At 40.0% G+C, this 24,279-nt stretch overlaps 3 protein-coding genes across 4 annotated transcripts in view; 1 reads left to right on the forward strand and 2 right to left on the reverse strand.

The window, feature by feature from the left end:
• The window catches only part of LOC132779526 (mucin-5AC-like), a 31,941-nt gene extending 22,589 nt beyond the window's left edge, over positions 1–9,352 (forward strand). For both annotated transcript variants that reach the window (XM_067469963.1, XM_067469964.1), the window contains 4 exons: positions 1,577–1,681; positions 3,678–4,250; positions 4,771–4,853; positions 5,940–9,352. In XM_067469963.1, coding sequence (XP_067326064.1) covers positions 1,577–1,681; positions 3,678–4,250; positions 4,771–4,853; positions 5,940–7,685 — 2,507 coding nt within the window. In that variant the 3' untranslated portion in view covers positions 7,686–9,352. The remainder of the gene's footprint in view (positions 1–1,576; positions 1,682–3,677; positions 4,251–4,770; positions 4,854–5,939) is intronic.
• Positions 9,353–12,397: 3,045 nt separating this feature from the next.
• LOC132779527 (vomeronasal type-2 receptor 26-like) lies at positions 12,398–18,833 on the reverse strand. The gene is made up of 4 exons (XM_060783212.2): positions 18,174–18,833; positions 16,127–16,342; positions 13,853–13,979; positions 12,398–13,299 (listed from the first exon to the last, which is right to left on the reverse strand). The coding sequence occupies exons 1-4, from the start codon at positions 18,831–18,833 to the stop codon at positions 12,398–12,400; spliced, it is 1,905 nt and encodes a 634-aa protein (XP_060639195.2).
• Positions 18,834–22,005: 3,172 nt separating this feature from the next.
• Positions 22,006–22,947, reverse strand: LOC132779399 (olfactory receptor 5F1-like). Its single transcript, XM_060783093.2, has one exon. The coding sequence runs from the start codon at positions 22,945–22,947 to the stop codon at positions 22,006–22,008; it is 942 nt and encodes a 313-aa protein (XP_060639076.2).
• Positions 22,948–24,279: the final 1,332 nt, after the last annotated feature.

A 24,279-nucleotide genomic window follows, 5' to 3' on the forward strand; every position in this document is an offset into this window, starting at 1 on the left:
TTTGAGTTAATCCAAAATAGCCAGTCTTTTAATTGCTTCTAATTCATGTCTGAGGCAGAATTCAACTCGGGGAGGTTGTAGCTGTGTAGGAGATTTTCTAGGCTTCATTTCTGATGTTGATGGTTACTTACTGTATTTCCAAGTGACACAGTGCTAGAAGATGGTTGTTTGGTAGAGTGTCAATCTGTTTCAGTTACCTTAACTGGACACAATCTACTTTTGACTGGCGGTCATCCAGATTTGGTACACAAAAATGCTGTGGGAGTTCCAGTGGGGAGAGAATAAAGTTTTTGGAGGAGCTTGTTCTGCAATATTTCCAAGGCTTTATAAGTGTTAGTATCTTAAGATGCAGATTTCTGCACCATAAAGCATCTGTGCCAACACTTTTAGAGCAGGTTCAATCAGCTAACCACCCTGAATGTAGTAAAATTTCATCAGAACTCATATTTTTTTTCTCACTGCTTCCCTTTGACACAGGAAAGAGATTCACTAAAAACATTTCCCAGATACTTGAATAGATGGATTTGTTCTATGGCATGTTGACCTAAAGTCCATTTCTACCTTAGGCAGTGCCTGTTTGTTTGGACAAAACAAATAGCGTTTTTTTTGTTCTTCATTCATTCTTTTAGGGTCAAATTGTTCTTTGTAGAATGTTAGCTCACCTAAGAACATGTCAGTTCACTAGGAAATGAAAGAGGAAATGCTGGACAAACTCAAAAATAATTACAGGATCTAAAAAAAAGATGTGGTAGTTTATGAATATTTCTTTACTTAGCTCTGTTTGTTAAAAATTGCATAGGGAAGTATTTTGCTCACTTGTCTGACTAGCGTAGTAGTCGTTCACCTACAAACTCTGAAAGTTTTTCTGTAGATTTTCAGAAAGTGCACTAAACCCTCTCTGGAACACCAAAGATGGCAATTTAAGTGTGGCAACGATATGTGCTTCCATTCTGCTGCTTCTTTTTCTTCCTCATCAAGGCAGCCAAGAGCTTTGCTAACTCCAGAAGAACTTTGTGTGGATTGAGAGCAGATTGTTTTAGTCTGTGCAAGCTTTGGTAGAATAAATAAAGGCCACCTCATTATCTGTCAAATAACACTGATTATCCTTAAATGCTATTAGAAGAAATAATGCAGGAAGGCGCAATGTACTAGCCACAGTAGCCCATAATTTGCTGTGTATGTGATGAGAACTACCAACTCTTGTGGTTAAAGCTTTTCCTGCCACATATGGAGCAGGAGGCTCAAATCAAGATAGATGACATGGATGCAAATAGATTTCTCTGTTGCCGATGGGAGTTCTTGTTCAGTGGAGAAAGAGTTATCTCTTTCATTTGGGTCTAACAAGAAAGAAGAATGATGACGTGTACTGCAATTACAATGGGAAATGAACTATGGCTGATATTTTCTGAGAATTGACATCCTGTTTGTCACAACATAAAATCTTCCCACTGATGGAGAGTGAATGTACTTATCATATCTTTGGGGATGTCAGGCCACTTTCCTCTATTAGTACATCTTCCAAGACTCACCACAACATTGGCTTTCTCTGAACCATTCTGCATTGGCTCTATTTCAGTCCTGTCTGCGGAAAGTACCTCCAGCTCTACTACTTCGCTTGACACTAGTTTTTCTGCTGGCCACACAAATGCTCAGCCTGAGAAACCGATGGCAACAAATTCAGGTAAGGAAGCCTCTGATATTTTTCCGTTAACACATTAATATACTGTACTCAGTTTATGGCTTAGGTCCAGGCTATTTGACAGACCAACTTGGATACTGCGGTCATCGGAGGAGGCCCTCCTCTCGGTCCCACTCCATCCCAAGCACGGCTGGTGGGAATGAGAGAAAGGGCCTTCTCCATGGCTGCCCCCCACCTCTGGAATTCCCCTCCTAAGGAGTTAAAGATGGCCCCCTTCCTCCCCGCTTTCAGAAAACAGCTGAAGGCATACCTTTGCTCACTGGCCTGTAAGAAGGAGGAATAGTAGTTGGTAATACTACCATTATACTTCTGATTAATAGTTGTCATCCGTATCTGTACCCTGCTCACCCCACCAGCTCAATAGATTTCTTGAGCAATGATTGATCGATTTGCCCCAAAGAAATGGGAAATTATTGTTTCTATTTGATGTTTGATGTTTTGTCTTATGTCTGTTATAACAGGCTGTGCTTTTTATTTAATTTTAGTTTGTTAAGTTATAATTTGTATTTATATGTTGGGTTGTATAAATTTTATTAGTATGGGTGTATTGTTGTTGTATTCGGGCATTGAATGTTTGCCTTTTATGTTGGGAATCTGCCCTGAGTCCCTTTGGGGAGATAGAGTGGAATATAAATAAAGTTGTTGTTGTTGTTGTTGTTATTGTTATTATTATTACATGTACTTCTTGCTAAGTCAGAAGAGCACCAAACTTTCTTGTGACTTTCCACCTTCAGAAGGAAGGAAGAGCTTTGCTGGAAAAGGGGAATTTGCTCCCCCCCCCCCAATGTTTTGGACTTCTGGAAAAGATCGTCCAAAGAGTAATCATAAGCCTCATTTCATGAGTGTCCTATGTAGCTCTGAATAAGGGTCTACCTTTCACTCATTATAAACACCGCCCCCTGGAGACAGACACTATTAGACTTAATGTCAGGGGAAACCTTTACCTTTTACTTTCAGGTTATTGGAGGGAAATGACCTTTTGGTATGAGGGATATCAGCATTATTTTCAATTGGAGGCCAAAAATCCCTTTGTGAATTTGGTCGCTGCCAAGCTTTTGTCCGAGGCGTTCATGATTAGAGAACGGTTCGACTTCTAGATGGGGGAAAGTGTCTGAAATAAACTCTGTCTGTATGATTTCACCAATTGTTCCTTGTGTTCTTAATCTTTCTAATATGTTGTGTTCTCTGTTGTGAATTTGAACTTGCTCGATCTCTGGACTGTAATAAAGAATTGTCTATTTATGTAGTACAAACCATCTCATAGATGGGATTGCTTAATTTTTTTCACTGTGGAGCCCCTGGTGGCACAATGGGTTAAATCCTTGTGCTGGCAGGATTGCTGATCAAGAGGTCAGTGGTTCGAATCCAGGGAGAACAGATTGCGCTCCCTCTGTCAGCAACAGCTCCCCATGTAGGGACATGAGAGAAGCCTCCCATAAGGATAGTAAATAATATCAAACATTCAGATGTCCTCTAGGCAACATCCTTGCAGATGGACAGTTCTCTCACACCGGAAGTGACTTGCAGTTTCTCAAGTTGCTCCTGACACACTCTCTCTCTCTCTCTCTCTCTAAATGTAATGTTCATTTGTGGGATTAACATAACTCAAAAACCACAGGATGAATTGACACCAAATTTGGACACAATACACCTATCAGGCCAACGAGTGACCATCACTCATAAAAACACTGAAAAAAACAACAGAAGGGACTTAACAAGCCATTTTTTTAAAAAAATACATTACAACGCATGCACAAAACCACATATATACACATATACACAAATATATACACACACACACACAAAACACATATACACAAACTGGGCCACAGCAACGCATGGCAGGGGACAGCTAGTATAAATATATATATATATACTCACTCTCTCTTTTCTTGGGGATTTTGACCAGAAGATAGACCAATTCGTAAATGTCCCCTGGCGGCTGACTTTACAGTAATGGTGTTCTCTCTTTCCCTAGGTGCTGGAAATGTCCCTAAGCCTTCTGTTACACCCCATGATTTTTCCGCAAGCAAATCGCAGTCCCAGAGCCTGTCTTTCCTAGATTCTTCCGTACCACAGGAAATCAAGGACATGATCCATTCCAGCACGCATATCCAACTTCCATCCTTTCATGAGGTCCGTAGTGCTTCACCAGCCAAGCCTAAGAATCCCTGCCAGTCTGTTTCCAATGGTCCACGCCAGAAACTAAATGTATGCCAGGTTGATGGACCACCACCGCCGGAAGAAGTGCCTTGTCAGTTGAATAGGCAGCTATCTAGCAAATCCAACATGACTAAAGAAGAACCTTCAAAGGACCAGGATGACTTGAAGCAGCAAGTAGCCCACATCCTGGCCATGCATCCAGAGGGCATGTCACTCTTCCAGTTCCGTGCAGCCTATAGTGCCGCCTATCAGCGGCACTTCCCAATGGGCAACGCTGCTTCTGCCAAACAACGTTTGCAGGAAATGCCGGATGTTGTTTGTATGAAAAGCTTTGGCGCCCAAACAAGACTTGTACCTGTATCCAGTGCAATGTCACCTCCAAAATCTGGTAGGTTAGGTGGGATATAGTCTTTTGTTCTGTTTATATCTTGGAATGTTTTCCCACTTTTCAAAAGAACCAGCATATTTCCTATGAACAGGGAAAAGTAAAAGGAGTACATAACCCAAGACAAAGATAACTTCTCCTCATCTAAATGTTTACCTTTCTAGTTTCATCTATTTTTCAGTAAGAAAATCAATAGCCATGTAATCCACATGTTTTTAAAAGGGCAGGAGTTAGACAGTGTACTCAAATGTTACAAAAGTAGTGTCAAGGTGGCATAACCTGAGCGTGAGGGGTTATTGCTCAGTGGGGTGATCCATTGGAGACTTAGTCTGTGAAAGCTTATGCTACCAACTTCTCTCAATTAGTTTCTAAGGTGCTACAAAATCCCTTTGCACATTGGTATTCCAGACTAACACAGTTATGTCTTTGAATTCTGTGCAACTTGTTTCAATGTTATGTCTCCTCAAGTATCAAAAACATTTCCAGTTCTCTGTCTTCTGAGCCTAATTTTCTGTCTTTGCAGGTCTGCCTGTCTCTTCCACAATGAAAAAAACTTCTGTTGTCCCTGGTCTCTCACAGCACAGAACAGTTTCACTGACTCAAGAGGTAACCATTTTCAAGCTTTCTCCCTCTTCCTTAGGCTCCTGTGGCATCCCCTACGTTTCTTAACCTGGGGGTTGGGACCCCTGGAGGGGGTCATGAGGGGGTGTCAGAGGAGTTGCCAAAGACCATCAGAAAACATAGTATTTTCTTTTGGTCATGGGGGTTCTGTGTGGGAAGTTTGCCCCAATTGTATCATTGTTGGGGTTCTGAATGTTTTTTGATTGTTGGTGAGCTATAAATCCCAGTAACTACGATTCCCAAATGTCAAGGTCTATTTTCCCCAGACTCCACCAGTGTTCACAATTGGGCATATTGAATATCTGTGCAAGTTTGGTCCGTAGCCATCATTGTTTGAACTCACAGTGTTCTCTGGAAATAGGTGAACTACAACTCCAAAATTCAAGGTCAATGCCCACCAAACCCTTCCAGTATTTTTTGTTGGTTGTGGGAGTTCTGTGTGCCAAGTTTAGTTCAACTCTATCCTTGGTGGAGTTCAGAATGCTCTTTGATTGTAGGTTAACTATAAATCCCAGCAGCCACAACTCCCAAATGACAAAATCAACCTCACCAGGATTAAAATTCGGACATATTGGGTATTTGTGCCAAATTTGGTCCAGTGAATGAAAATACATCCTGCATATCAGATATTTATATTACAATTCATAACAGTAGCAAAATCACAGTTATTAAGTAGTAACGAAAATCATGTTATGGTTGGGGGTCACCAAAACATGAGGAACTGTATTAAGGGGTCACAGCATTAGGAAGGTTGAGAACCACTGCCTTACCCCGTTTGCCTCCCAAATTCAGGCCATTCTCAAGAAACACGGATAATGGTGTTCTCAAAGCACAACCACCAGGAATACACAAAACCCCCTGCAAATCGTTTGCAAGAGCACAAGAAAGCCAAAGCTAACTTGGTGGATCTTTCAGGTCAAGTTGATTTATCTAAAATTGAAGAAGTGACTCATTTTTGGCCGTGCCCTGCATAAAGCTGGCTCTACAACAGCTTCCGAATCTTGCCTTAAGCCTCTATTTCCCAAAGCTTCTGTACTGCTCATACTTCAATTCTCTCTCTCTCTTTTCTAGAATTCTGAAGAACTTGGAGATGACAACAAGGAGGACTACCCATTCCTTACTCCTTTGCTCCAACAAGTAGCTAAACCAAGAGCTCCTGTGCAAGAGGAAGTGAAGAAGAACCCCAAGCCAATGAGAACTCCGGTCATTCCTCAGTCCCCTGTAGTCTGTCATACATACGCCCAAGTCACAGCTTCATGTAAACCTTTGAAACCAAATAGTCTTCACTCCAAGCCGATGCATCTGAATAGCCCTTGTGTTTCTGCCAGTAGTGTCTCAGTATCTTCCCATCCAAATGATCCTTGTATTTCTTCCAGTAGGGCCTCAGTGCCTTCACATCCAAATGATCCTTGTTTTTCTGCCAGTAGTGTCTCAGTATCTTCCCATCCAAATGATCCTTGTATTTCTTCCAGTAGGGCCTCAGTGCCTTCACATCCAAATGATCCTTGTTTTTCTGCCAGTAGTGTCTCAGTATCTTCCCATCCAAATGATCCTTTTATTTCTTCCAATAGGGCCTCAGTGCCTTCCCATCCAAATAATTCTTGTATTTCCCCCAATAGGGCCTCAGTGCCTTTACATCCAAATGATCCTTGTATTTCTGCCAACAGTTCCTCAGTTCCTTTCACCTCTCATCCAGCCTCTTACAATTTTGGAACATGGGCACAGCCGGTGCCATTTGTTCCCCAGATGCCATTTGTTTCTCAGATGCCAGGGATTTCCCCAGTCAAGCCTGCCTACACCCAAGTTTCTAGATATCCTTCCAGGATCCAGTTTCAAAACCCTACAGTGCAAAGCTCACCTTTTGGTCAGCCACCCCATGTGCTCCCAATTAATTGTCATCCGACAATGTTTCTCACCCAAAGCGCAGAACAGTGGACCAACATTCACACTCTCCCACAAGTGGCTGCCTATTCTCGAGTGCAGACATCATCCAATGTTCTTCAGATTGCCCCAAACCCTACAGTTCCAACAGGGATATATCCTGTATCTCCATCTTCTAGAAACATGCCCCAGAGTGTCCAGCAGCTAGAATGTTATAAACATACACAGCAGGATGGTCTGCAGCGCAGTTCGGTTGTGGTAACGAAGAAAAGCTTCACAGTAACATCTCTGGGCACAGAGCCTAAGCCTTCAGCATCTCCTAATCAGAGACAATACGTTGATTGGAATCCTCTGGTATCTACTACAGACACAGCGCCGTTCATTTCACATGGTTGTTGGTCCACTAGCCAGTCCTTTCAGACTTTGGAAACTTCCTCTAGTAGCAAAAGCAATCCTAGTGCTCTGCTTTTTGAACCTCCAGTTTTTGAGGATCAGCAACTATCTGTTAGTGCAAGTGCTACCATAACAACCTCATCATATTCACCACCTTCACTTGTAGATGCTACTGTAAGCCCATATAACAAACACTTGTTTCTCTCCAACAGTAGCAAAAATTCTGCTGCTCAACCTTCAGAGCCTCGGGCTTCCATTAATCAGCAACAATATGCTAAACCGAACACCTCTGTAATCACCTCCAGTAGAAAACAAGCGGGTTCATCGCCTTGCCCTCAAGACCTCCCCATCAGATCATCCCACCAACTCTCCATTACACCTTTAAGTGTTTGTACAGATAATGAGCTTCCTGCCCAAGCTAACCCTGTGGTTTCTTTTTCCAAACATGATGACCATCATCATGTTTCTTTGCCAAAAGCTCAGACCTCTTATTCTCCCCCAAATAGCCCTCTAAAAAAACCTGATAGGTGTGTTATCCTGTAATAGCAAACATTAAGGAGATAGGCATTTTCTGGGATGATGCAATGCTGGATGAGTGCATTCAGAATTTCTAAGATTGTCCCCATCCAATTCTGGGATGTTCTAGGTGAGGTGTGTGGTGTCTGCTTGTTCTTGGGTATTTCAGTCCATTTAGTAGACACTGCATCGTTGACGTCTGTAACCTCATGATAGTAATGCAGTATAATAGTGGGAATTTTGAACTGGAATTTGGGATAAAAAGTATTTTGTTTCCACTTGAAAGGCACTAAGTGACCTTGGTCCGGTTGTGAGAAAAATGTGTGCTGGAGGAAATCCATACACACCACGTTAGGTAATATCAGAAGAAAAGTGGACTATGAATGTACTCAACACATTGCTCCCACAGTTCCGCTGTTGAGGATTATGGGAGTTTTGGTCCAGGGTGCCTGGAGGTCTGAGGTTTGCCCTTGCCTGCCAGAAGTTGACCACAGAGTCATGCTGAAGGACTTAAAGATTCCTAGACAGAACAGCTTTCTAGGAGTCCACCAGACTATAGAGTTGTTCTTGGATGACTTCAAGATTCATAGAGAGGTGTTTCCCCCATGTTTAAATAGTGATTGGTATGGTGTTTTGTTTGCAGAGTGTCAGATCATGAAGGGAGAGACTCAGCTTTAAATCTCCATTTGTCTATGAAGTTCACTAAGATCTTTGGACAGGTAGTTCCTCCCAACTTTACTTAGTGTGGTCGGTGCAAGATGATGGTGGTTGTGGTAACCATCATAGTCGTAATACTACTGGAGGAGATATGTTACCCCAGCTCCTAGAAATGAAAGTCCATTCGTCACCTGTAGTTGAAAGTAGCACATTCTTTTCTACTTACTTAGTTCCTTTTTTTTTTGTTGGATATGTGGGTAGCCTTACGTTCATTTTTCCAAAGGATACTGAGAAAACTATGGTCAGAAAGGTAATTTTTCATTTATGGTGGAGCTTTGAAAAATAATCTTTCTGAAAAGAATAAATATATGGATTGTCCTGAGTGTATCTTAATTAAATAATTTTCAGGGAATCCCATTGCTGTGGGAATGATGATGTGGAACATATAACAGCTGAGGTTTGTGTGTATGGATAGGTATCATTTAATGGGAAAATAACTCCATCAGACTTAGGGATGAGAGTAGTTTGAATGATTACTCCATGATCATTTCCCAGTTGGTTCTTTCACTGGCAGAAGAAACTTGTCAATAGATCTCAGAGGAGGTATTTATAACCATATCCTGAGATTCCTGTACATCCAGAACAGGACATTATAATGCCTCAATGCTCTGTACTTTGATGGGTTTTCCAAACTTACATCATACATATTGAGGATTCACAGGGACTACACGGAAAGGGGAAATCCACTTCCACGGTTTACTAATAGATTTCCATCAGTGCCAGAAGTATACATCAAACAGCTACATCTTGTGGGGGCCATCCAGGCCTTGGCAACTTTCTAGTAATTTTTGTTTTTATTACCATCAGTCTTTGCCTTCCAACTGCATTTTGGTTATGGTTGGTAAATGATGACGGCGCATTTTTAATATGCTAACTTCTAATTGTTTTATCACATTTATCATTCTTTTTAAATTAATTACAGATATATTTGTATATAGTGCAAAATAAATTATAATAAATGACCGGTCTTTTATGGATGACTTTGCTTTTTGTTTTTCTTTCTGTTACATGGTTCTCCGATTTGTGAAAATTGTTTGGTGGTCAAGCACATTCTTGTTTCATATTTCCTTCATCCAGATTTCCATTCATTGTCCTGAAATAGCTTACAAATATAAGTTTGGTGGAAACTCTGGAGTATCCCAAGACTTTAGGGCAGTCTGGACAGTGGAATTGAGTCTGATTTGGGCCAATCCACTGTCCAGATGAACATTGCTGCTACCACCTTTTCTCTGCACTTCTCATGCCCGTGTCCCCATCATCCTTGTTGGCCATGTGGGTGCTCCATTCTAACATCAACAGTGGTGCCCAGGAGCTTTCATGGAACTCTGTGACCAGCTAGGAGCGATGGTGGAGGCAACATGGAGTAAATGACAGTCCAGCAATTCTCTGGTGGGTCCTAAGGGTCGATTGGACAAATCTACCCAGTATAGATTGATGTGCTCTTAGAGACAGATGAGTCAGGAATCTAGAAGAAAAATCCATTCTGTCTTGCAGAACACTAGAGAGATGGCAGAAATCATCTGGATGTACCCAAGTTCAGTGATGGCCAATGCTACCTGAAGCATGTTCAACTTCAGTATTAACAGAGTATGGCAGAACCAGATACAAGCTGAAATCACAGTGAATCTTTACGGATGTGTGCAATCTGCCCTTTTAATAACAGGCGTTTTTCTTATTTGAATCATGGTCTTAGATAGTTATAGTGTCAGGGAGCCTTTGAAGTTTGTCTCTTGGGAATGAAGATGATGGCCAGGGTCCCTCCAGATAATTACCAAGCCAAATAACTATCAGAATCTTTGTGAGTGTATCTAGATTGATGATCCTCTTTGTAAACACAATAAGCTCAGGATGTTTGGTCATTCAATTATACTGTGTTTCAAGTATGTCTCCTAATTTTGCATATACTCAGTTCCTGACCATGCTTACTCACAGACAATGCACTAAGACATGTAGTTTGTTTCCACCTATTTTAGCCTAAATTAATATGCTCAAAATGTGAACTGAGAACTTACTTCCCTTTCAGATTTCTTTGGATTCACATTAAAAGTGTGCAACAGAATGTGGAAACAGATTTAAGAATTTCCTTATAAATAAACACAAGGCATTGCAGAAAGACATCAACTCTCTGCATGCTAGAACTCATTCTTTCCTTGCTATGCCCTTGTTAACTAATGTAGTCTTTCTAAGGCATATTTTGTTCTGAAATTGTGCACTGATTTGATTATATTGCATTATTAAATGTGTCAGTTGCAATGGCTCTGACTTTGTGCCTCCCATATTTGGTATCCAGCTCTGTCAGTTGACCAAAGCCTGTTCGTAACCATTTTGGTAGTAATGTTGGAGAGTGGTCCCTGGTCAAAGTGGTCCCCCTGGTAAAAAAGAAAAAGGTTGGGAACCACTGCTCTAGTCATTGCTAAGATGTCATAGAAAAAAATGTTTGTTTCCTGTCCCTTAAACATCCAAGGAAAATTAATTGAGGCAATAAAACAAAATGTTCAAATGTCAATATTTCAATATTTTATTCTCATTTCCTACAAATTATGCAAATTCATGCTCTCTCAAAACAAAAAGCTATCCCACATTTAGGTCTAGAAGCAAAAGTGAAACATGTAGGCTTTTGCCCTATTAGTCACAGTTGAGGAAAACAAACTGAATAAGCGAATGGCAAGTCAACCACCAGACAGATGATGCCATACCAGGTGACAGACGCATTGAGGAAAAACAATAGGGAAAACTCGGCCGCTATCAAGACCTCGAAATCGAACTGCAAAGGCTCTGGCATAAACCAGTACAGGTGGTCCCAGTGGTCATTGGCGCACTGGGTGCCATGCTAAAAGATCTCTGAGGGCATTTGGAAACAATAAACATTGACATCACGATCTGTCAACTGCAAAAGTCCACCTTACTTGGATCTGCGCGCATCATTTGAAAATACATCACACAGTCCTAGATGCTTGAGAAGTGTTCGACTTGTGATTTTTAAATACGAAATCCAGCATATAGATCTTGTTTGCTGTGACATACTGTGCTTTTTTGTCAGAATAATAATAATAATAATAATAATAATAATTATTATTATTATTATTATTATTATTATTATTTCTGAATTCAGACTGACAGAGTTTTGGAGCACAAGACTCCTGACTTCACAATTGTGATAAAAAACAAAGTATGGATCGTCGATGTTGCAATCCCAGGTGACAGCCGGATTGAAGAGAAACAACTGGAGAAGCTAACACAATATGAGGATTTAAAGATCGAACTGCAAAGACTCTGGCACAAGCCAGTCAAGGTGGTCCCAGTGGTGATTGGCACACTGGGTGTAGTGCCTAAAGCCCTTAGCCTGCACTTAAACACAATTGGTGCTGACAAAATTACCATCTGCCAGCTGCAAAAGGCCACCTTACTGGGATCTGCACGCACTATTCGCTGATACATCACACAGTCCTAGACACTTGGAAGTGTCCAACGTGTGATCTAATACAACAGCCAGCAGAGTGATCTTGTTTGCTGTGGACTTATCTTGTTGTGCTTCAAATAATAATATTTTTATTTCTTCCCTGCCTCTCTTCACGGCTTGAGGCCGGTTACAATATTGCTAAAACGCATAACCAAACACAATAATTTAAAATACCCTGCAGAATAACATATTAAAACATATTTCCATAAAATCCATATTAAAATACACAAAACAAATGTTAGACATAGAATGGAAGTTTAAAATTTGTCATTAAAACTGTCTGGGTAGGCCTGCCGGAAAGGATAGGTCTTCACTTGTGTCTTAAATTCTGACAGCTGACCTAGCTGTTGGAGCTCTAGTGGGAGGTCATTCCCATTAACTTAATGATCCTACAGCTGGCAGGAGTGGAAGGATGCTTTTAGACAATAGAGAGTAAAAGTCAAAACATGTAGGTGTAAAGTTCTAATCACTGAGTATAATTTCTTTTGCTGATCTTTTGAAATAAATAAAGGAAAAGTTCAGGACAGAGAAAAGTGATCACCTTCGCATATTATCCTTAAAATTAATGTCTTTTCTCCGTCAGCAATTTCTTTGAATTCATGTCAGCTCTTATAATAATAATATAACATTTGGGGAAAAAGATGCAAGCCAAGAGACCAGTATTGGAGGCCAATATGGCAAAAACCTCCACAGCAACTATGTATTTTCCCTTGGTGCTCATGTAACTTGGAATAAACAGGATCCAAACACTGCAAAAAACCAGCATGCTGAAGGTGATCAGCTTGGATTCATTGAAAGTGTCAGGCAATTTTCTGGCCAAAAAAGCCACAGTGAAGCTAATGATGGCTAGAAGCCCCATGTAGCCTAGAAGGCAATAGAACATGGTGAGAGACCCTTCATTGCATTGAATGACAATTTCCCCCCATTCTGAGTGCATGTCAGCATTTGGGAATGGAGGAGAGGTTGAGAGCCATGCTGCACAGATACACACTTGAATGAGGGAGCAGGAAACCACAATGGCAGTGGCCACTTTTTGCCCTAGCCATTTTCTCACCCTATTGCCTGGTTGTGTGGCTAGGAAAGCCAAGACCACAATGATGGTTTTTGCCAACACACAAGAAACCGCAACAGTGAAGATGATGCCAAATGTCATTTGCTGAAGAAGACAGGTGACCTTGCCTGGCTTGCCTATGAAGAGGATGGCAGAAAGGTAGCAGAGGAGGATGGAGATGAGCAGAATGCAGGTGAGGCTCCTGTTGTTGGCTTTGACTATGGGAGTATTCCAGCTCTTCAGAAAAGTTTGTACCACTAAGCATGTAATCACAAAAAGGAAAATACTCAGGAAAAGCAAAATAATTCCCAAGGGCTCTTGAAAAGATAGGAAAACTATAACCTTTGGGATACACTGATGTCTTTTTTTGTTTGAATATTGATCTTCAGGGCATTTGACACATTCATTTGCATCTGAAACATATAAAGCGCTAATGTTATTTCTGATAAATCGTATTGTGATCTTAGCTTTATGACAGAACTAAGGAGCAAAAGGAGGAGAGGATTAAAATGTCTAGTATTTCATGTTTGCATAAACAGAATTTTTAGCATTTGAGTGTCCCTATTACCTTCCTTATGGCCCTATTACTTTGGGTGGGAACAATTGTGGGTAACTTCATTGGGTCCAAGAATAATTTTTGCTCTTCTTCAAACTTCAGTAAGCCATGCAGACTCCATGATGCCTCTAAGTATTTGAAATAGATTTGTTTATAAAAATACACCTATAATGGAAAACAAGTACAAATGGATTTGGTGAGGACTCCCTTACATATGGCATTACCTCTTGTACCAACTTTGCGTTATTTCAGTGGATTGAGATGTTGCCTCCATAATTCATGATTTCATAACTTCTAAACCAGACCACAATAATAAATTCCACTTAGTTATTCCACTAACCTATACTCTATACTTACATGCAAATGCATTGACAATTGGAATGAAGTCTTTTGTTAGCACAGACACATACCTGTCTGGTTAGAAATCATGTCTTTTGGGCATAGAATGCAATCATAGCAACAGAATGGTTTTCCCTCCTGAACTCCCTTGCTGTATCCAAGTTGGCAACTCTTGGTGCACATGGAATGGGGCGGTAGCTATTTATAAAGGAAATATGTAGCATTCACCTTTTGATTCCATTCAGTAAAGCCAGTTATATGTGACAGCTATAAATGTACACTGAAATCTATAGAAAATAAAAAGCATGGAGAGATATCTCTGATAGTAGAGTCCTCTACAGGTTTACCTAAATCTCAATGAATTAAGTAACACTGCCTCTCAAGTACATTAAAACTTGATCTTGCAGCCTGAGTTTCATTACTTCATGCTGTGATCTATGAATATTAGTTACTCAAGTTTGTTGTAAAAATGAGGAGGATATTAGATTGTAATGGGAAAGGGCCTGGCCTTTCATAATAATAATAATAATAATAATAATAATAATAATAATAATAATAATACTTTATTTATACCCCGCTCCATCTTCCCCAAAGGGACTCGGTGCTGCTTACATGAGGCCATGCCCATCAGTACAATGCACACAATATAACACAAAAACATAACTAAACCAAAAAATAAAATACATAAAATAGAAAACCAATATAGTAAATGACACAACAATATAAAATCAACCATTAAAACACAAAAGATTTTCACTGGGAAGGGCCAAATTCAAAGATAAAATTTTAAAACGTTGGGAGATAGGGCAATGTAAAATTATTGGGGAGGAGGATCCAGGGATAAGGGAGGATTTAATTGCACGAACAATAAAATAAAGTGCTTCTGAGGTTAATTTGTACAAAGTTGGTCAGGGAGTATCTTACATTCAATCATTGAAGGCACTTTGGAATAACCAAGTTTTCAGATTCCTCCTGAAGATTGCCAGCGTGGGGGCCTGCCTAATATCCCCGTTTACAGCATCTCTAGCTCTGATAACATCCAGGAAGGAGGGAAGAGAAAGGTTGATCTCTCACATTACTTTCTTCTTTCTCCACTCTCTATCTGGATCTACACTGCCATATAATCCAGTTTCCGAATCCAGATTATCTGCTTTGAATTGGTTTATATGAGTCAACATTGCCATATAATACAAATAATCAGATAATCTACTGGAAACTGTACGATATGGCAGTGTAGATGGGACCTCCATCTCTTTGTTGTCCCTTTGTCAGTATGAGGGCAACACAACTTTAGGAAAGAGCTCATTGCATGAATAAGAAAATCTAGGACTTTACTAAAGAATTATTATGTAAGCATGGACTCACTGTTAATGTGGAGATTCAAGCCACATGTATATGCATTTCAAAAAATATTTGAAATTACTGAAGATTTGGAATAGTTGCCAAATTTTAGATTTAATTTCAGATCTCTTTCTATGTTTTTCCCAATCTTTTTCTCAGCTGGTTCCTTATGGTGTTTGTAAAGCACAATATCTGAAAAGCACTTAGAAGCAAATTCATCACAATGGCTATTTTTACTTCTTCATCTGTTTTATTCCCCCCCCCCCCCCGAAAACTTTTATCTCATTTTAAAATCTGTCTTGGTTGCATGCTGCAATAATGAAAGGGCCAAGGCAGTGACATCTCCGGCCCATCCCCTGTTCGGATATCATCCAGCAAGCCAACGCCTTAAATCAAGAAATCGTTTCTAAGATGTACAGAGATACTTGCAGGAACGCCTCAGCATGTGAGAGTCTAAAAGTGGCAGGCTAAAACCCAGAACCTCAAGCCATGGCTGATACCAGAGGAGAGACTCACCCTTGGGTACACGGAAGACTGGGCGACTTGGAAGGCACTGAACAGACTGCTCTGGCACCATGAGATGCAGAGCCAACCTTAAGATAGGGAGCCACAAAGTGGACTCCACAACATGCGAGTGTGGAGAAGAGCAAACCACAGACCATCTATTACAATGAAGCCTGAGCCCTGCCACGTGCACAATGGAAGACCTTCTTATAGCAACACCAGAGGCACACCAAGTGGCCAACTACTGGTCAAAGGACATTAAGTGTAATGCCAAATTTAAAAACTTTGTGGGTTTTTTTCTAAATATATTACAACTATACCCTCAGTTTGCTTCTGATAAAAAATAAATCTGTCTAGATTTGTCTTGGTAAAGATTTATTTTTATTTATGTAACCCAAATAAGGACTGCAGTAGATACTCAAACATTGTTGATCAGTTATGACACAAACCCTGAATATCTATTTTCCCAGTAAGATTTCACTTTATCCATTCATTCTTACCTTTTCAAATTTACTGTTCCATTGTATACCATCCTCTCTGATAGAGAAGCCTTGAATTGGAGAAATTTTCCCCACTTTGTTTTTAATGAAGGATTTATTGGGAAAAATCATCCAGTTGATGATGTCATACCCTTCTGGGGACAATTTCCCATTCTCAAAGAGGACCTCGTGCCCAGCGCCATTATTAAAGTGAATGTTCCTAAGGAAGGCATGGAGCTAAATTCAGAGGGAATAACAGTGTTATAAAATGAAGCCCGGTTTCTAAGTGTGGTCACTGTGCTTATGCCAAATAAAATATGGTAGAGGCTCATGTATTCTCAGTACTGGCAGCTGCCCTAACTGTATAGAAGTCATGTGGCTTGGCGGTAACTAGTGGCTGGCATCTCCTCCAACTTCCTAATGGCCTAAACATCTGTAGTTTCTGAAGAGGAAAACAGTGGAGAATGGGAGTGGTTCTGGGTGGAAGCTAAGTAAAACTACTAGGTCTGGGCGGTTTCGTTTCGTTAATTCGTAATTTGTTAATAATTCGTTAATTTTTCCAATTACAAAACGATAACGAACCATTCTGGAGCAATTATTTAAAAAAACGAATTTTTAAATACTTTTGTAAATGCTTCGTATTTCGTTATTCTATTCGTTTCGTTATTGTTCTGAGGTCATTTCGTTATTCTTTCCGCATGTCTGGGCCAGTTTTATGGTTTAATTAGTGAAAAAAAAATATAATATCACACCAACAGTCAAGAACAGAGGGAGAGGGAAGTTTCAGAAGTTTTTGGAGGTTTTTTAGCGTATTTCGCGGTTGCGTCCGCCATTAACGAATCGATTCGTTATTGTTTCGGAAATCGATTCGTTAATTTTTTACCATTTACGAAATTTCGTAAATATCGAACTTTTTAAAAGGAAAATTTTGTAATTATTTTAAATAACGAAACGCAAAAACCCCCCAAAAAACGAATCGATTTTAGAAACAAATTTTTCCGTTGTTACCCAGGCCTAAAAACTACTATAATTCTATCTTTCAATTCTGAGCTAAGTCAGATAAGTTAGGATAGTGGTGTCATCGCCATACAAGTTAAAGAGGAGGAAAATGTGAAATCGATGATGTAAAGTTGTTCCTCCACATTTGCTGGAATTAAGGGAGCAGGGCTCCTGAGAAAGTGGAAATAACATGAATTAAAAACCACTATGTTTTTGTGTTGTCGAAGGCTTTCATGGCTGGAATCACTGGGTTGCTATGAATTTCTGAGCTGTATGGGCATCCTCTCCTGAGTTTTCTGAGCTGTATGACCATGTTCCAGAAGCATTCTCTCCTGATGTTTCACCTGCATCTATGGCAGGCATCCTCAGAGGTTGAGAGTTCTGTTGGAAACTAGGCTAGTGGAGTTTATATATCTGTGGAATGTCCAGAGTGGGAGAAAGAACTCTTGTCTGTTCGTGGCAGGTGTAAATGCTGGCCACCTTTATTAGCACTGAATAGTCTTCCAGCTTCAAAGCCTGGCTGCTTCCTGCCTGGAGGAATCCTTTGTTGGGAGGTGTTGGCTCACCATGAAAACAGGGGAATTCCAGAGAGGAAACAATCAGGGCCATGTAACACCTCCCAACAAAGGATTTCACCAGGCAGGAAGCAGCCAGGTTTTGAAGCTACAAATCTATTCAATGCTAATCAAGATGGCCAATTGCAACATTCACACTTGCCTCCAACAGACAAGAGTTCTTTCTCCCACCCTGGACATTCCAGATATATAAATTCCACTTGCCTAGTTTCCAACAGACCTCACAACCTCTGAGGATGCCTGCCATAGATGTGGGCAAAACATCCGGAGAAAATGCTTTTGGAACATGGCCATCCAGCCCGGAAAACTCACATCAACCCACTATTTTGCAATTACAGGGTTAAAAAGCAAAGTAATAACACTTCAGCCTGCATGTTTTGATCATGAAGGCAATACATAACATATAACCATACAGGATTTTATGTAAATTATATGTCTTCCAATACTGTTAATTACTAAATTAATATAGAAACTCAGAACTGTGATGATTTTACCTTCCATGGTTGAACCTTCAGATTCATAAATGTGTCCCTATTCAGCATTTCTCTCTTCTTTGCCAACTGTAAAGCGTGTGCTATAGTATACACAGCATTGTAGATGCTATAGCTCTCCCCTGTAAGGTCTTTTTCCAGAATATATCCAGGGAGCCTTCCCAGATTTTCTTCACCTGTACATGTTTTACAGTTTTTACAGTATTGGTAGTATTCATTAGGTATACGGCAATGGAATGCATCTTGCCAGAAGACAGAAAGAAAAGTCATCATTGCTTTGTCAGGTTTCATGGTCTGGATAAAATCCTGGAATGCTGGTACTGCTTTGGTATGGACAAAGAAAGAGAAGGAACCGTGGAACGTTTTTGTAGGACATCCATTGCTACTAGCTGTATTGGAAAAATCCCACTGTGGTGGCATGACCCACACTTTTCCTATATGAGCGTTTCTCCTAAATTCATAAATTTCTAAGATTATTGTTAAAACATGCAGCGATTGAGATGTCCCACTGACAATAATCACATTGGTTTCAACTGAGTGAAGTAAGGAATCCAACTTGAAAAATACATTTTTAGGGAGAAGCCATGAGTGACGATAGTTCATTGCCTGAACACTTTCTGTGAAAGCAACACAAATGCCATTCTGGGCCAGCCGAGGTGTCATGGTTTTAACAAAATTTTCCCCCTCATCATCATCTGAAACTATGAAGCCAATCCACGTCCACCTGAAATGTTGGAGTAAATGGATGATCCCCATGTAATAGATAATTTCTCTTGGTGCCATCCAGTATAAAGAAGTGGAATGAGTTTTCTCACTTTGATGTGCTGTATAAGTGAGCTAAGGGAAGACCCAGCAGATTAGAGACAATGACAATTTTTTTTCTATGTGGTGCCTTATCTAAATGTTGCAAGTAAGTAAGTAAGTAAACTTTATTGCAGTCGAAGACCAGATCATAACAGGGGGACCCAGTCCCGCACATTCATGTCAAACCCAAGGGGTTATATGCTTCAAACTTCAACAAATTTTAAAATCTAGGTAAAAGCCACATACAAATAGTTATTAAAACCCAACTTAACCCACAAGATCATCCGAAGGCAGTCTAAAGGGAGGTAGTGGGGATGGCACGGGGGGAGGGGGGGGGAGGGAGGGAATATCCAACACTATAAATATCAGTCTAAATGTTGCAATTTTTATTGCATTTTAGATGTCAGTGTTTTTAGATGCTAACAGCAAAAAAGCAGTTTCGAAATGGCTGTCATCAAATGGACTTTAGTTTGGGCATCTTTAACATAATTTATCCAAAATTAATTAGGAAAGATTAGCTCAGATTACCTTGAAAATGTTCTATCCATGCTTCAATATACGCACACATACCTGAGGAATCTTGTAGGTGCTCAAGAGGGTGGCCATGTGTGTGGAGGTTTCTACAGAGAGCCCACCAATGACAGATAACACATCTTTTCCCCACTCACACATGTAGTTAGGGGCACGTATTTGTTGCATGAATAACAGATCCAGAATTGTCTCAAATGTGCTCCCTAAATCAAAAAGATTATCGTAGATATGCAGCCCCAGAGTGAGATTGGGCAAAAGTTTAGGGTTTTTGTTGATCTCATGGATAGCAAACATCAAGGAGAAGACATGTTGATAATTTTTCAGCGCTACACTGCAACAAGAGTGACAATGGTTGTTAGAAAATTATATTACAGATAGTATTATCTCTTTTATATTTATTTCTCATGTCAGGGCAGCCAGTCAAATATATTACATTTCTAACAGAACAAAGCAAACAAACAGAGAAAATACAAAATGTGTGAGTTTGGTAGTTGATTAAATGTCCTTTGACCAGTATCTGGCCACTTGGAGTGCCTCTGGTGTTGCTGCAAGAAGGTCCTTCATGATGCATGTGGCAGGGCTCAGGGTGCATTGCAGCAGGTGGTCAGTGGTTTGCTCTTCTCCGCACTCGCATGTCGTGGATTCCATTTTGTAGCCTCATTTCTGAAGGTTGGCTCTGCATCTTGTGGTGCCAGAGCGCAGTCTGTTCAGCGCCTTCCAAGTTGCCCAGTCCTCTGTGTGCCCAGGGGGGAGTTTCTCATTTGGTATCAGCCATTGGTTGAGGTTCTGGGTTCGAGCCTGCCACTTTTGGACTCTCGCTTGCTGAGGTGTTCCAGCGAGCGTCTCTGTAGATCTTAGAAAACTATCTCTTTCATATATAACTGGTTCAAAATGTCTTTTGAAGTCTTGGAAGAAAGCAAGATATGATAACCACCCTCAAGAAATGTGAATATATTTTTCAGACTAACCATGCTTGGACCACTCCTACAAAATATCCCCCCCAAATGCCCCTTAAATATACCATGTTTAAGATTCTTTTGCAGCTACTTATAAGATAACAAAAGGAAGCACAAAGAAGCAATGATTTGTTCTACAAGATTTTAACACAGTTCAAGTAGGCAAGGAGACAAATTATTATTATTATTATTATTATTATTATTATTATTATTATTATTATTGCTTTATTTATATCTCGCCTTCCTCCCCATGGGGACTTATATAGAAATAGGTGGTGTCCTTTAGCCTTTTTTGAAGTAGCATGACATGGAAAGGCATGGGTCATCACTTCATAAGGTAATCCATTCCTTCATCCTAGCAAATGAATAGAAATGGACCATGTGTATACCTACAAAAGGGACATGCAACCTTGTAAAGCTGGAAGTGATGTTTGGCTTAGGCACTGACATAGAAATCTAAGTGGAACCCCTGAGATATGATGTGCAAAATTCATATCATCACCTACCAAATAACTTTACTTCTATTAAAAACAAAGAACATACCTATAAACACCATGTTTCCTATTTGGAACGACTTCAAAACTGGTCCGGAAAGTTGAAGGATGTATTAAAGAAAAGATCCCACCAAAAATAGCTCCTCCTGGCCTATATACATTGTCTTGGATTTTACTGTTAAAAGTATATTTTTCATTCATATCTTGAGACACAAGAGGAGGAAAAGAAAGCAAAAAAATTAACATCCACATGACTATGAATACATGTTCACGTTTGAACACCTGCATTCCTAGCCACCCTCTGTGTGCTCCAAAAACAAACAGATTTGGGGACGGTATACATAGAATGCTGGTAAACCAAAGTGAATAGGAATGGTTGAATTTCTAAGCAGCACAAGCTGAATTCTTTCATATTGTGAGTGAGCTCAGAATTTAAGTTGGTGATGGTTGAAATCTGGATATTGTTGTTGTTATTGCTGACGCTAATAAGAGTGATTTCCATAATGACAGGGTAGATAAATGCATTACTCTTTCTGATTATAGATTTTCTGTGCAAAATGAAATACATGTTTGTCAGGTTCTTTTCAGTAAATTGATAACTGGCAAAAGTTTGTTCATATTGCATCACTCAGAGTATCCACCAAGCACCAGATGGATTTTAGTGGAAACATTTTCAATCGCTACATCCAAGTTAATGCAACACTAAATATATGATTCATTAACAAAGTAATACATAAAACAGCTCCCTTTTACTGGGTTGCTGTGAGTTTTCTGGGCTGTATGGCCATGTTCCAGAAGCATTCTCCCCTGACATTTCACCCATATCTATGGTAGGCATCCTCAGAGGTCGTGTAGTCACAACCTCTGAGGATGCCTGCCATAGATGTGGGCAAAACATCAGTTGAGAATGCTTCTGGAACATGGCCATACAGCCCAGAAAATTCACAGCAATACAATGATTCCAGCCATGAAAGCCTTCAACAACACAACTCCCTTTTAATTTGCAGTTCTGATGTTTCACACTTTAATAAAGTTCCTTATTTGTCAGCTTCAGAGTACGCAATGTTTTTTCCTTCCAAGAATGTCCAGTAATGCTGTTCGTATTTCTTTGTTCCTGAAGCTGTAGATTAGAGGGTTCAGGAAAGGAGTGATGATGGTGTACAATATAGAGATCAGGCGATCCTTTCCCGTGGAGTGACTGGAGGAGGGACGCATGTATGTAAAGATGGCAGTACTGTAGAAGATGCTAACTACAGTCAGGTGGGAGGCACACGTGGAGAATGTTTTGATTCTAGTCTGAACTGAATGGATTCTGAGCACAGCTGAGACAATGAGGAAATAAGAGAGGACAATCAAGATGAGAGTTGTTATCATGATGCTTCCAGAGATAATGAAGGTCCCCATTTCAGCAAGGAAGGTATCAGAGCATGAAAGATGCAGGACAGGTGGGATGTCACAAAAGAAGTGTGCAATTTTATTGGAACTGCAGAAGTTCTGGGAGAAGACAAAGGCTGTATTGACCATGGCATTGAGATTTCCAATAATCCATGAAGCTGCTAGAAGCCACTTGCATGTAGGTTGGCTCATAAGTATAGTATAGTGCAATGGATGGCAAATGGCAGCATAGCGATCATATGCCATGGCAGAGAGTAGGGCGCCTTCTGTGGCAGCAGTGGTTAGAAAGGAATACATTTGGACCATACAGCCAGCAAAGGAGATGGTCTTATCCCCCGATGAGAGATCCCATAACATCTTTGGCATGGTGGTGGTGATATAACAGATTTCAGCAAAGGAGAGATTGTTCAACAAGAAGTACATGGGAGTGTGGAGATGCTGGTCAATTTGGATCAAAAGAATGATAGCTAGGTTCCCTGCTACTGTGAATAAGTACATCAACAAACCAATAACAAAGAGCAAGATCTTGACTGTAGGATCATCTGACAGTCCCATCAGGATGAATTCTTTCAGAGTTGTTTGATTCTTTCTTTCCATACTGCTGTTTATTTTACTTCTGAAGGAACCAGGATTTCTTATTGTTGCACGGATTGCTGTATGTTAAAAAAAACAAAAAACCAGAGACTATAACAAATACTGTTTTGGCAACAATTATGTGAAAACTAAAAACCCCTCCAACAAAGGAAAACATCTCTGAAAGTCCCAGATTTTGTTCTTGTTCCAGTTTTAATTTGGAGAGCCACATGAGGGTTTATCTATCTGGAAATATATCCTGGGAACTCCAGACATTATCAATATTTTTTCATTCCTACTTCCCTAGTCAGTTTCAATCAACCCAGTATTTTCTGACTTGACATTTATCTTTTCTTGGTCATCTGTTTGTATTATTTTGGAGAAGGCTAAATCCCCTTGCACACATATAGTTTTATTTGGACTAGATGTATACTGTATGTTGTTTTTATGTTGTCTGTTTTGATAAGACCAATTGGCTGATCAATAAAATAGTTTTGAGAAGTTTCCAAGAAGTTTCCCTTCCATACCCTAAAATGGTTGTCATAAATAAATACAGAGATTGTTTCTGAAATGTTTCATGAGTTCAGATATGACACATGAGCAGAGAAAGATAGGGTATATCAGAAAGGGAAAGTGAAGGAAACATGGGATCTTAAAGAGAGAGGTTGGATGCAGACTTAGGGCCCTTCCACACAGCCCTGTATCCCAGAATATCAAGGCAGAAAATCCCACATTATCTGAGTGTGGACTCAGATAACCCAGTTCAAAGCAGATATTGTGGGATTTTCTGCCTTGATATTCTGGATATTGGGCTGTGTGGAAGGGCTCCTAGGTTCCTAGGTCTGCATCCAAATGCAGGTAAAATAAAAATTTAAAAAACCCCAGAAGCTTTCAATTCTTCCCTCCTCATGGATGAGTTCCTTATCTCTGATATAAGTAATCATATAGTGATGACTGTCACAGATTTGTGCTTCAGAAAAATGCCATTGTAAAGGGGAAAAAAATCTGTTAATGATACCTTGATAAAGGTCAGCACAGATACATTTGTTCCTTCAAGCATCTTCCTCCCTATAAAGATTTTTCCAAAAATCATTCAGTTTTGTATTGTGTGCCATACATAGAGAACTGCAGTATAAAAAAGAACAAATTAATAAATCAGCAGTAATTTGAAACAGCTATGAATTTAGTTAGACAAGCACGAAGAAACTGTTTGAATACTAGCCAACACTTCTTTTTGAACTAACTAGATATGGCATCAACTGTCCCTTTTAGCATGTTCCTATTGACATATGGTGACCCCATGAATTTTGTAGATTTTTCTTAGGCAAGGAATACTTAGAGGTGGTTTTGCCAGTT

This window comes from Anolis sagrei, chromosome 6 (genome assembly GCF_037176765.1).
Source record: "Anolis sagrei isolate rAnoSag1 chromosome 6, rAnoSag1.mat, whole genome shotgun sequence".
In the NCBI taxonomy this organism is placed as follows: domain Eukaryota; kingdom Metazoa; phylum Chordata; class Lepidosauria; order Squamata; family Dactyloidae; genus Anolis; species Anolis sagrei.